At 31.1% G+C, this 12,823-nt stretch overlaps 2 protein-coding genes across 2 annotated transcripts in view; both read right to left on the bottom strand.

Annotated features, from left to right (window-relative positions):
* LOC111714860 (aryl hydrocarbon receptor nuclear translocator homolog) overlaps positions 1-2,997 on the bottom strand; it is a gene marked incomplete in the record, with an annotated part of 16,984 nt that extends 13,987 nt beyond the window's left edge. The window contains 1 exon segment of the mRNA XM_023490070.1: positions 2,574-2,997. Within this exon segment, the coding sequence (XP_023345838.1) occupies positions 2,574-2,635 (62 nt within the window).
* A 357-nt stretch (positions 2,998-3,354) lies between these two features.
* The window catches only part of LOC111714858 (transducin beta-like protein 2), a 12,190-nt gene continuing 2,721 nt past the window's right edge, over positions 3,355-12,823 (bottom strand). Inside the window, exons 6-17 of the mRNA XM_023490068.1 lie at positions 12,211-12,283; positions 11,439-11,490; positions 10,715-10,796; positions 10,422-10,472; positions 10,098-10,120; positions 9,470-9,518; positions 8,645-8,688; positions 8,011-8,078; positions 6,834-6,885; positions 4,669-4,814; positions 3,844-3,994; positions 3,355-3,782 (exon numbers count right to left, since the gene is read on the bottom strand). Coding sequence (XP_023345836.1) covers positions 3,887-3,994; positions 4,669-4,814; positions 6,834-6,885; positions 8,011-8,078; positions 8,645-8,688; positions 9,470-9,518; positions 10,098-10,120; positions 10,422-10,472; positions 10,715-10,796; positions 11,439-11,490; positions 12,211-12,283 — 748 coding nt within the window. The 3' untranslated portion in view covers positions 3,355-3,782; positions 3,844-3,886. The remainder of the gene's footprint in view (positions 3,783-3,843; positions 3,995-4,668; positions 4,815-6,833; positions 6,886-8,010; positions 8,079-8,644; positions 8,689-9,469; positions 9,519-10,097; positions 10,121-10,421; positions 10,473-10,714; positions 10,797-11,438; positions 11,491-12,210; positions 12,284-12,823) is intronic.

Here is a 12,823-nt window from a genome sequence, read left to right as displayed (position 1 = left end):
GATACAGTCCATTTATCTTAACAGGGATACAGTCCATTTATCTTAATAGGGATACAGTCCATTTATCTTAATAGTGATACAGTCCATTTATCTTAATAATAGGGATACATATATTTTAATAGGGTAGATGATAAAAATCTTCTCACAACTTATTGTGTCAAGTAAGCTAACTTTTCACAAAATATTACTAATGTTTAAAATTATAAATATTGAGGAAAAGTAAAAAATATGGAAAAGTAAACTTGTTGACAGTGGTGTAAAGTGAGACCTTGATACTTGACTGTATAAAATTTAATATAATTAAACCTACTAGTGTATATACAAGGTGTCCAAATAAACATGGGAATTCAGAGACAATTGGAAAATCGAATTTTATTTCCAATTTTTATAAAATCACAAAGATTTTACGTTTTACGGATCTTAGAATCAATAAACTAGGCTTTTTGGACGCTTCTCGACCATCTACTATTTCAACTTTGGCTTTATCTGTGAGAATCTTCTCTTTGTACAGCATAAAAAATGCTTGCGGATTTCATAATATTTTTTCGCGCATTTTCAAAATTTTATAAAAAAGTTAAAACTTTTAAACACAAATTTATGAAATTTTGATCATTCATAAACTTTCCCTGGGGTTACGTGAGGTCCCACACCAAATTTGGACTTGATCGGTTCAGGTTTTGACGTTTATTGGATACAAACTGACAGACAGACAGAAAAGCAAAGTATATATATATAGATAGATTGTTCATTTGAACAATTTGTTTGTTATTTAATGCATTGGAATCTGGAACAAATTTCTCAATAACCCAGCCAATTATGAAGGTGTTGCTTCAAAACAATCAGAAAGTCGGAAACACTTATATCCCATGTTTATTGGGACACCCTGTTGCGACGTATTTAAATAATTTGTATTGTTTGAGTTCAACAAAGTATATATTATGTTCACATTCAAATTAGGTGTTTTTATAAACTTTAAAAAATGGGACAAATTTTATAAAATTACCTTACTTACAGTAAACTTATTTCAGAGTCAGATGGGAGGGGTCTTAAGATTTTGTTAAAAATAAGAATGCGTTTATTTAAAAATATCTTCTCAAAAGTGTATATTTACTTGGAGACTAGGAAACTGTTAAATTTCTTACGTTAAAGAGGATATTATCTTTTTACAAAATTATTCAATTAAGTCGGAGNGGGGGGGGGGAGATGTGTTTTTTTCCAAATAGAAAAACCGCAATTTCCATGCTTTGGTGAATATCCTTGTAATAAGAGATTGAGGAAAACCACAAAATATTGGATGGATGGTTTTTGGACTCTTCAAGTATACATGGATACAAGGTTTCTCAGTACTTTAATCGTATACTTTAAAACCGAAAAGTTGAACATCTATGGAATTACTGGTAGAATTTTGCGACCTCATCAGGTCTTTATTGTAAACCTAAGAGTGACAAAAATAACCTTTTTTTAGTTGTGTTTAGGAACTCTATTCAGTAACAGGAGTTGCGTTATAAAATTAGTGCAAGTTTCAAAAATAGACGTATATATTAATATAATAATAATGGACATTATTTTTTTGTGACAATTATAAAAAATGTTAAGGACTCTCGGATTCGTTGGGGACTACAAGGATAGTTTGGGACTAAATGGTTAGTTTGGGACTAAATGAATAGTTTGGGACTACAAAGATAGTTTGGGACTACAAGGATAGTTTGTGACTACAAGGATAGTTTGGGACTACAAAGATAGTTAAGGACTACAAGGATAGTTCGGGACTACAGGGATAGTTTGGGACTAAATGGATAGTTTGGGACTACAAAGATAGTTTGGGACTACAAAGATAGTTTGGGACTACAAAGATAGTTTGGGACTACAAAGTTAGTTTGGGACTACAAGGATAGTTTGGGGACTATGAGGATAGCTTGGGACTAAATGGACAGTTAGGGACTTAAAGGTATAGTTTGGGACTAAAAAAATGTCCAAATACATTAGATATTTTGGGAATAAATCGAAAGTTTTGGAAAAAATGGACAGTTTTGGACTAAATTCATAGTTTGGGACTACAGGGATAATTTGGGATTAAAAAGGATAGTTTGGGAATAAATAGATAGGCAGTTTGGGGCTAGATTGTTTTGGACAAAATAGATAGTTAATTTTTGGGACTAAAAGGTAAAGATTGGGACTTAATTGATAGTTTAGGACTGATTGGATATTTGGAACTAATTGGATAGTTTGGAACTAATTGGATATTTTATATAGAAAGCAACGGCAATTTTCATATAATTGAGATTTTCTATTGGAAAGATTTTTTTAAAGTTAAATTTTTCTTTATACCACTGTATTATATATTATCAAGTAGATCATGATAACATAAAAGTTGTCACTTTTAATATTTTATAAAGTACGACTTTCAAAAAAGTATATAAAATATTGTTTAAGACCAAGCATATATAAGAGTTTTACTTTTTTTACCATCAATTATAAGTGTTATGTATATATTTTTTATAATCCTATGGCAATTTGTTTTCATATGGCATCAAAATCAATTTGATGTTGAACATAATTTCTCTATGAGCCTTTCCTCGTCGTCCATTCTTCTTTTAGGAATCATATTATGCGGTGTAGGAACCGGCATTGCCATATTTGTAATCCCTCCGCCGTTTACAAATATTATATTTCACAATCTAATCATAATGTAGATGATTTAGTTCTGTTGGGGTAGAATCTATATAGCGTATATCCCTTGTAGCTTGAGAATAGGGGCTAGAAGGAACCATCAACTACCTGTCACTGGTTTAAAACCAACTATTTAACTAAAATATGGATTTTTAACCACATTGCGCACTTCGTCACATTTCTACCTCATAGCGAGGGATCGATAGATATTCTAGGATTGAGAAAATCCGCCAAATCTAGTAGAACAGAAATCCACGAAAGTAAGGTTACATATATGATTCTGTGCACACCAACAAAGACAGACTGCCCGTGTCGATATTTTCTGCCTGCCTCAATCTATCTAATCGTGTGCTGCGCATGCGCGGTTTACATGTACGCATGCGCGCACATCGATTTAAATTCTGATCTGATTTTGTCCGTTAGATGGCTCTAGTTGTTTTTGTTTTCTTCCAGCTTTCTCTTGAAAGCTTATTCAAGGAATGAATATGAATGTCGTTTTTACATGAACGTCCCAGAAATAAAATGACAGACCACATTTTAAATGCACTAACAGGGCTTAGCTTAGTTCTTTTAATCCGAAGTTTGTAACACCCAGTAGAAATTAGGAAGTTAGAATACAAACATAAAAGTTTGTGTACATTTAAAACATATATACAGCTAATACAGCCGGCCTTATTTCCATAATAAAACTAGAAAACATGTATTTAAAAAATACAACATTTAACAAATATAACAAATATAACATCACAGATTTATCTTGGTAAAAACGACAAAAATTAGAGAGAAATAATAATTTAATTTTCAATTGACAATTTGTTCGTTAGTATATGGGACTTAATAACACCTGGAAAAACACACACTTCACAGTTTCACAAAAGACATTTTAAATAATGAACAATATTCATCACTTTTCACACATTTTTATAGCCATAAAAATATATGCAATAATTCACAAATTTGAAATTTTACAAAACACCAGCTTTTAAAAACATCAGACAAAGATATAAGATTCCCATTCAAATGTGAATTTGACATATAGTGGTATGTGTGTGTGTGTGTGTGGGGAAGGGGGGGGAGGTCTTCTGCAATTTGAAAGAAAAAACATTTCATAACTAATAAAATGCTTATTTTTGATAAGAAAAAAAAGAAATTAAAAGACAGATGTATTTTCACCATTCTGTTGGGGGGGACGGGGGGGATGGGGGTTGCCCCCCTTCTAGTTAAGAATATTATTCAAGGTATTTTCAGCATCTGTTATCTGTTGTTCTATTCTTGTTTTTGCCGAGGCGTTGCTCATATTCCGTTTTAGAGTCTCCTTCAACGCCTAGGAAAAAAAACTTTTTTATGTCAATTAAGTTCTAATAAAATAAATCCTGATTTCTTTAGTTGTTTGGTAAAGGGTTACCCACAAACGATGAGACTGTAAAGACGACCCCTAAATCCTAAAATATGACGATTTGAAGCTTGATTATTAATGTCTACTTGACTTAGAATTTAAATTTTTAAGGAATGGGGACTTAACAAATTCCTTAGTCGTGTCTGAAGTCTCAATTTTTTTGGGTAACCCTGAAATAAAGCCTCCGATCTATCTTTATCCTGACTAGATTATAAAACACTCACTTAATTAATTATGGCCATCAAAGAAAGTGTGATGGGCTTTAGTTAAAAAATCTAATCTTAAAAAATCTAGTCCTTGTAGAAGTTTAACATCGAACTCAATAATAAGTTTTGTTGAGATAATTAAAAAAATTTTAAACCTTAATTTAAACAAAAATGTGGAAGATATCATCGTCGTTTTTCTGACGTTTTTCTATTCATTTCTTTAAATTTCCTCATTGCTTCTAATAAGCAAGATATGCGCAAGTCACAATTGCAGAGAAACCAAGCATGAAAAAAAAACAAATTAAATAAAAAACATGGATATCTAATTTAAACTTGATCAGAAAAAGCTTGAAAGTCGGAGATTGTCATCTTTGCATAGAGGGAACTTGAGTTTACCTGGATAGATGTTCTATGCCCCGGAACATTATGGAATACGCGCACATGTTTGTCTCCTGTGGTGAGCACATACTTGCCAGCTGCATCAAACAGAACGCGCGTAATTGGTTGCGTGTGTACGTCAGTTATCTCACCCTCAAGCTCGCCTGCACAATGCACATTTAAAAAAACGCAGAAAAAAAACATTACAATATGTCTGAAAAAAAACCAAATTTTTGACCAAAAAAATTTGTCAGAGTCAAACCAGAAGACAGAAACAAAATGTCACACAGAAACAAAATGTAACACAGAGACAAAATATAAAACTAACAAAATGTCACACAGAAACAATATCTGTAACACAGAAACAAAATTTTAACACAGAAACAAAATGTAACACAGAAAGAAAATGTAACACAGAAACAAGATGTAACACAGAAAACGTCCAACCAAGAACATGATTTCTGACAAACTTCACAAAAATAACATGATTTCTGACAAGCTTCACAAAAATAACATGATTTCCGACAAACTTCACAAAAATAACATGATTTCTGACAAACTTTACAAAAATAATATAATTTCTGACAAACTTCACAAAAATAACATAATTTCTGAGAAACTTCACAAAAATAACATGTCTGACAGATAAAAGATATCACGGGTAGCCGTAGTACATTTGAATTTCCGAGCCGGGTCAACGTTTCCCGTCCCAGTTTGTACTGTATCGCCCGGACAGAAATAAAGCAGACACTCAATAGGACTAGCCCGTGCAATAGGTTGACGCGGTCAGACTTTAGGTTGAATTTTCTTTTACTAAAGGGGCAGAGGTGCGTGATATCCACAAAACAAAATGTCTGTAACAATAAGATGTCCGACAAAACAAAATGTCTGCTTCAAACAAAACGAGATCATAATCATAATCATAATATCCACAAAACAAAATGTCTGTAACAATAAGATGTCCGACAAAACAAAATGTCTGCTTCAAACAAAACGAGACAAAACAAGATGCAGCTAAACAAAATGTCAAACAACAATAAATCAAAGAAAATATGGTTGATAAAATAATGTCCCACCACAAAGTATGAAAGTAATTAACATGGATCCAATGATATACATTGATATAAATTAGTATAAGTATATTATACTAGCTTGAGAACCCAGTGAAAAACTAAAAAACATGTTTAATATTTNAAATAATGTCCCACCACAAAGTATGAAAGTAATTAACATGGATCCAATGATATACATTGATATAAATTAGTATAAGTATATTATACTAGCTTGAGAACCCAGTGAAAAACTAAAAAACATGTTTAATATTTTTCAGCGAGTGTTTTGACAAGGTTAGTGTATCGTAAAAACCAGATTATTTTTCGACTAAACTTACATAAAAATAAAAAAGTTTTCAACATGTTTTAAAATTTTTTTAATATTGTCTTATAAAGTAGTATCTGGGGTTTCCAAAATGATATTAAACAACATTCCAAGTCAAAAACTATGCATTTTATGAACATTTTAAAAGAACAAGTTCAAAATGTGCAAACACGTCATTAAATTATAAGAAAGTTACAATTTAAAAAAAAAACTCAAACTTAACTGTTCATTAATCGGCCAATTTTGAAGGTATTTCAAAAAGTAATGACATTTTAGAATAAGTATAAAAAATATAGAAAATGAAAAAAAAAAAATTTTGTTCAGTTCTCAGGGTATGTTAGTGAAGTGCAAGTGCGCATCAATAAAATCGATGATTTTTGTGATAAAACTGCTTATAAAACTATGAATTTTCAAAATATTCATTATGAGTTGGTTTTATCTTTTAGACAATTATCTGGGATTTCCAAAATGATATAAAACATTATTCTCAGTCAAAAACTATGGATTTATAAAAGTTTTAAGAAATAAAATGAATGAAGTTCAAAAATGGCCATAAAATCACGTTTTTTTCCGGTGTCACTTCCGGTGTTACCCTTGGTAATCTTAGATCCTCCCACTCTTTAATTTTCCCGCGCTTGGTATTAGATCATAAGTTTAGATATTTTCCTATAAAAATCGACTAAGAATCACAAACTAAGCTAAGAACATTCCCTTTCTGTGGTTTTCCCGAGTTCCCTAATCAAAATTTGAGGCAAATCGGTCCAGGCGTTCATGAGTTATGATCGAAAATTTTAATGAATCTAAACCTGTGAATGCTGAGTAGAAACGTATTGTCTTATCCTGGGCTATACAAACACACTAAAATATTAACACTTGTAAATCATTTAAAGAAAATTCTAAGATTAATAAAACTAGAATTTCACAACCATTTTTTTCTTTTTTACTAAAATAATCATTTTAGACCGAAAATAAATAATGTGTCTTTATTTTCACTTTGCTCTAATCAAATTGTTTCTAATTTTTTTCTTCCACGGGCAACGCCGGGCCCTTCAGCTAGTTAATATTATTACCAATCAACCTACAGTCAAATATTTTAATGAAATCTTGAAAGTATACTCCCTTTAAGTTAGCATTTCATAAAATGAAATGTAATGCGAAGAATAGAAAAATTGGAATTATATGATAATGCACACAGCAGAATGTACACAGTTTATAGTACACAATACACAGTTAACAGTACTAAGTACAAAGTTTACAGTACAAAGTATTCAGTTTACAATACAAAGTACAAAATATACAGTTTAAAGTTCAAAGTACACAGTTTAAATTACTAAGTACATAGCTAATGGTAAAAGTACAAAGTAGATAGTTTAAAGTACAAAATACAAATAAATGGTACAAAGTACATAGTTTACAATACAAAGTACACAGTTTACATCAAAATCATTTGTTTCAAGTACAAAGTACACAGTTTAGCGTCAAAAGTACACTTTAAAGTACAAAAAACACAGTTTACAGTACAAAGTAGTTAACAGTACAAAGTACATAGTGTACAGAACACGCACACAGTTAATGGTTCAAAATACATAGTTTACAGTACAAAATACACAGTTACTGCACAAAGTAAACAGTTATTAGTACAAAGTACATCGTTTACAGTACAATACAAAATTAATGGTACAAAGTACAAAGTTAGTGATTTAAAGTACAAAGTTGATGGTACAAAGTACACAGTTAATTGCACAAAGTACATAGTTAATATTACAAAGTACATAGTTTAAAGTACAGAGTACATAGTTTAAAGTACTAAGTACAGAGTTTACAATACAAAGTACACAGTTCACAATAAAAAGTACATTTAACAGTTATACTAAGTACACAGTCTACAATACAAAGTACACAGGTGAGAGTACAAAGTTCAAAGTACAGTTATCAGTACAAAGAACACAGTTTACAATACAAAGTACAGATTAGAGTCTTTACCTTAGACACTGTTGCCATCCTGCTGGAATCAGGAGTAAAACAGAAACTGTAAACTCCACTTCTGTGTCCTGAAAAGAAAAGTATTATTATTATTATCGATGTAATCATCACTTAAATTCGAAGTCAGATTATTGAGTAGTTTAATTTTCCTTTTANTCCCCCCCCTAAATAAAAGCCCTCGTACGCCCCTGTATGTGATACCGTTCAATATAAGTGAGATGAAAAGATGTTACATCGTCTATACGCAACATCCCCTCTACTGAACTTCTGACTTACAGGCTTTCCGACATACTGCATTATCCGACCTTCGACGGCAATTTATTAAGTATTATTTGAGGGTTAGGTTAGGTTAGGTTAAAACAATTGCTGGGCCGCGCGCTGCTGCTAAGAGAGACTAGGGGGCCGAGCGCCGCTGCTAAGAGAGGCTAGGGGGCCGAGCTCCGCTGCTAAGAGAGACTAGGGGGCCGAGCGCCGCTGCTAAAAGAGGCTAGGGATCGGGTGCTGCCGCCACATGTCCCAACTATAGCAGCTATAAAACCATGTGCGAGTAGCTTAGAAGTTTAGTAAAGCGGTTTTGCGTATGTCGAAAGATATACCATCACCGAAAGTAAATAAAATTTGTCTAAAATTTCACCTGGCAACTCAAAAGCGGAAGTAATCTTTTCAAAGTCTCCCGACCTTAAAATATTAGAACAATATGATAATGAATATATTTTAATGTTGATTCTGCTAATACATTCCGAAAACAATGTGAAAATATTCAAAAGTATTTGAGTCTCTTCTTCATTAATCAACTTAAAATTTGTTTTATTAATTTTAATGGTTATCATATCGCTGTGCCCAAAATATATTTTCAAAAAACATATGAAAAAAAAATCGGCTGTATTTACTTTATTTTTGGTTTGGTCCAATATCGTAACACATACTTTTAAACATTAGAATTGTTAATTTGCTTTAATATAAATTTGAAATTAGCGGAGAACCTAAAATTAGTGTATATTTTGCTACCTAGAGGATTGTTAATTTGCTTTAAAATAAATTTGAAATTAGCAGAGAACCAGTGCTTAAGATCCATTTTATTTTGATGTGGATCCAGATCCGGATCCTGGATCCGCACTGGAAAAAATGGATTTGGATCCGGATCCAAATCCGGATCCAGGTCATTTCTTTAAGATTTACTGAATTTTTTTATCAAAAAATAATTTTCAAATTTGTTTGTTTGTTTGTTTGTTTGTTTGTTTGTTTGTTTGTTTGTTTGTTTGTTTGTTTGTTTGTTTGTTTGTTTGTTTGTATGAATCATAAATCAAATCAAATCATGTGTTTAGGGAGTCCTACTATCCACTCCTCAAACTATATTCAAGACAGGAAACGGAATGTCATATTATATGAGTTTCAAGGTCTTATAATTCTTATTCTCTGTGGGTAACCCTGTTCTACTGGAAAGGGAAAATTCCTTTACCTTCCGCAGGGGGACACCTTCACGCAATATGTCAGGTTGTGATAGGTGTCTAGATAATCATAATAATAATAAGAATAATAATAATTACAACAATACAATTAATAGCAATAAAAATAATAATAACAACATTAATAAGAAGAATAACACTAATAACAATAACAATAACTATAGCAATAACAATAGGACTAACAAAAACAATAGTAATATCAATAGCATAGCAATAGCAGTAACAATAGAAATAGTAATAGCAAAATCAATAATAACATAGTAATATCAATACTCAATAGCAATAAAAATAACATTAACAACAACAATAGAAATATAAGCATAAATAGCAATAGCAGTAACAATAGGAATAGTAATAGCAAAATCAATAATAACACAGGAATAGAAATAGCAATATTATAACAATAACAATAGCAATTACAATAACAATAGCAATAGCAAAAACATTATCAATAGCAAAAGGAAAAGAAATAACAATAGCAATAGCGATAGGAATTGAAATAGAAAATGCAAATACATTAACAATAGGAAAAGCAATAACAATAACATTGGAAAAGCAATAAAAATGACATTAGCAATAAACAATAGCAATACATCAAAGAACTAATTATCGTAAATTTACCTAATCTAGCCAGAATTTCTCCCCTGTTTCAGACCAACAAATTATTTTAATATTTATATCACTTTTTTGTTGCTTTTTAAAGTTTAGTAACACGACCTGAAATTGCGCGAGTTTTATATTGCTGAATAATGATATTCACTGTGACAACTCTTAAATTTGAGAGATAAATGCTGGATCCATTCATTTTAATCATCCCTGCAGGGTATGACCATCACGGTGTATCAGAGATGATTTAAAACAATGCTTAATCCTGGGATTCACAACACTAAATTGCGGACTACTGATCAAGTAATTGAATATTTATAAAATATATTATTTGTCTGCCTAAGGTTCCAAAGAATGAGATCAGTTTTATCACTGCACGTCGCTATAAACCTGAAAACAGAAGTGTGAACTAAAATTCTTTCAGCAGTGTATAATTTCAAGAAAGAGAGGGGAAATAAATTTAAAAAAAGAAAGAATCTAAACGAAAAGTTCTTTTTTTCACCCTTTAAAATACTTTAGACCCAAAAATTCAGTTTATCCATTAAAGGGATAGTAAGCGTAATTTCAAGTGACCCTCATATGGTCCCTTTAATGTCGTCTTTCCCCCTTTCTGAAACTATAAAAAGTCTTACCTCCCATTACTGGCAATATCCAGACCAATAATATCTGTTGTGTGCTTGGAGGGAAAGGTTAGAGCAGGAGCGAACTCAAAACCTAAAAAAATATTTTAAATTTTCTTCTCCCTTTTTTGACAAATAAATCTAGATTAAAAAAGTTTGGTCACTTATATCATATGTAAAGGATATGAGTCAACATTCTTTGCAGTCAATAATGTTGAAATAACCTTTTTTTCAACAAAATAAAAGATTCCATTTCTGTACAAGTAAAATAGGAATATCAGAAAGTAGTAGGTGCAGGAATTTTATTCTTTAAAAAAAAAAACGGGGGTTTATTTGTTCAATAATGATTTTCGATGATGTGGAAAAAATGGTCGTCAAAGGGCAAGTTTTAAACCCAAAAATCATTTATTTTTCCTGATTCAGCGAATAAAACATCAACATTTGGGAAAAGAAAAGATTTTTCGAGCAAATATTTACAACAGGGTTAATCAAGAAGAAGAGACTGCAAAGACGAATTAAAATTCTTAAAATATGACGATTAAGGGTTAAATTAAGTCTTCTGCCTTTAGTATAGTATTTCAATGGCTTATTTAATGATTTTTCAAAGAAAGAAATAAGTTTACAGCCGCAGTGAACCACGAAGTTAAGGGAATACAGTATAAATTCCGTACAGTCGTCTCTGAAATCACATCCTTGGTGGATGACCCTGTATAAAATGAATAAATGACGAATTTACCTCCTTCAGCTTTCTTGTTCATCTTATATACCTCTATACAGTTTTGTACCGACTAAACACTTAGTTTTAAGTCATGTGGTAAAATGTTACAACAAAAACATAATGATGATGATAATGATAATGATAAAGAGGATAAATAAAGTTGATAATGATGATTATGATTATGACAATGATGGCAATGATAATAATGATAGAAAATAATGAAAAAATAATGATGATTATAATGGTGATAATAATGATGATAATGATGACAATGATGACAAAATAATGATAATAATTATAATGATAATAATGACGATTGTAATGATGATAATGATAATAATGATGATAATAATGACAATGATGACAATGATGAAAATGATGACAATAATGATAATGATAATAGTGATGATGATAATGATCGTGATGATCGTTATAATGATGATAATAATGACAATATTGATAAAAATAATGTTGATGAAAATGACAATAAAGATACTGACGATGATAATAATAAATGACGATGTTGACAGTGCTGAAAATTATGATAATAATAAATGACAATGGTGACAGTGCTGAAAATGATGATAATAATAAATGACAATGGTGACAGTGCTGAACATGATGATAATAATAAATGACAATGGTGACAGTGCTAAATATGATGATAATAATAAATGACGATGTTGACAGTGCTGAAAATGATGATAATAATAATAACAAAATATTTAAATAGGCGAAAAAATAAGGAACTAAGCCTGAAACACAAATTTTAAATAAAAAACTAATTTTCCTTCTGCAAGATGAAAGCTTTAGAGTCCGGGCTCCACTTGATAAAAATACTGTGATCGTAGGCAACATTACACCTGGAGAATATTTTCAATAAAAGAACAAACGATAATTAAAATTCGATGTTGATGCTTCAAACCTCACAGAGTAAAAAAATAATTTTTAGAAAATATATTTCGACCCACTTCAGTTCCTAAATTGTTTCTGTCATGAAGATTCAAACAAAACAATTGAAATAGCGCTCTTATAAAACACGGGAAACAAAATAAAGTTAGAAAAAAATGGCCCCAAAGGTTGGCAAGGCTTCTGACGACCATTGAGAAGTAAAGGAACAATTTCATGTGACTCTCCGTACAAAGATGGCAAAGCCAGATTTACAATGATACCCTTTTTAAGTTTGTGTGTGTGAAGAGGCTTTTTTACTTTCAGATAATATTTTAGGTAAAACAAGTTAAAAATTAGAGAGCTTGTGGAAGATAAAAATGAATAAATGAACTACCTGTAGTTCTTGTGTTAAACAAGTTAAAAATTAGAGAGCGTGTGGGGGATAAAAATGAATAAATGAACTACCTGTAGTTCTTGTGTGAAACAAGTTAAAAATTAGAGAGCGTGTGGGG

The sequence above is a fragment of the Eurytemora carolleeae genome, unplaced genomic scaffold (assembly GCF_000591075.1).
Source record: "Eurytemora carolleeae unplaced genomic scaffold, Eaff_2.0 scaffold1619, whole genome shotgun sequence".
Taxonomy (NCBI): Eukaryota; Metazoa; Arthropoda; class Copepoda; order Calanoida; family Temoridae; genus Eurytemora; species Eurytemora carolleeae.
This window is presented reverse-complemented; position numbering and strand designations above follow the sequence as displayed.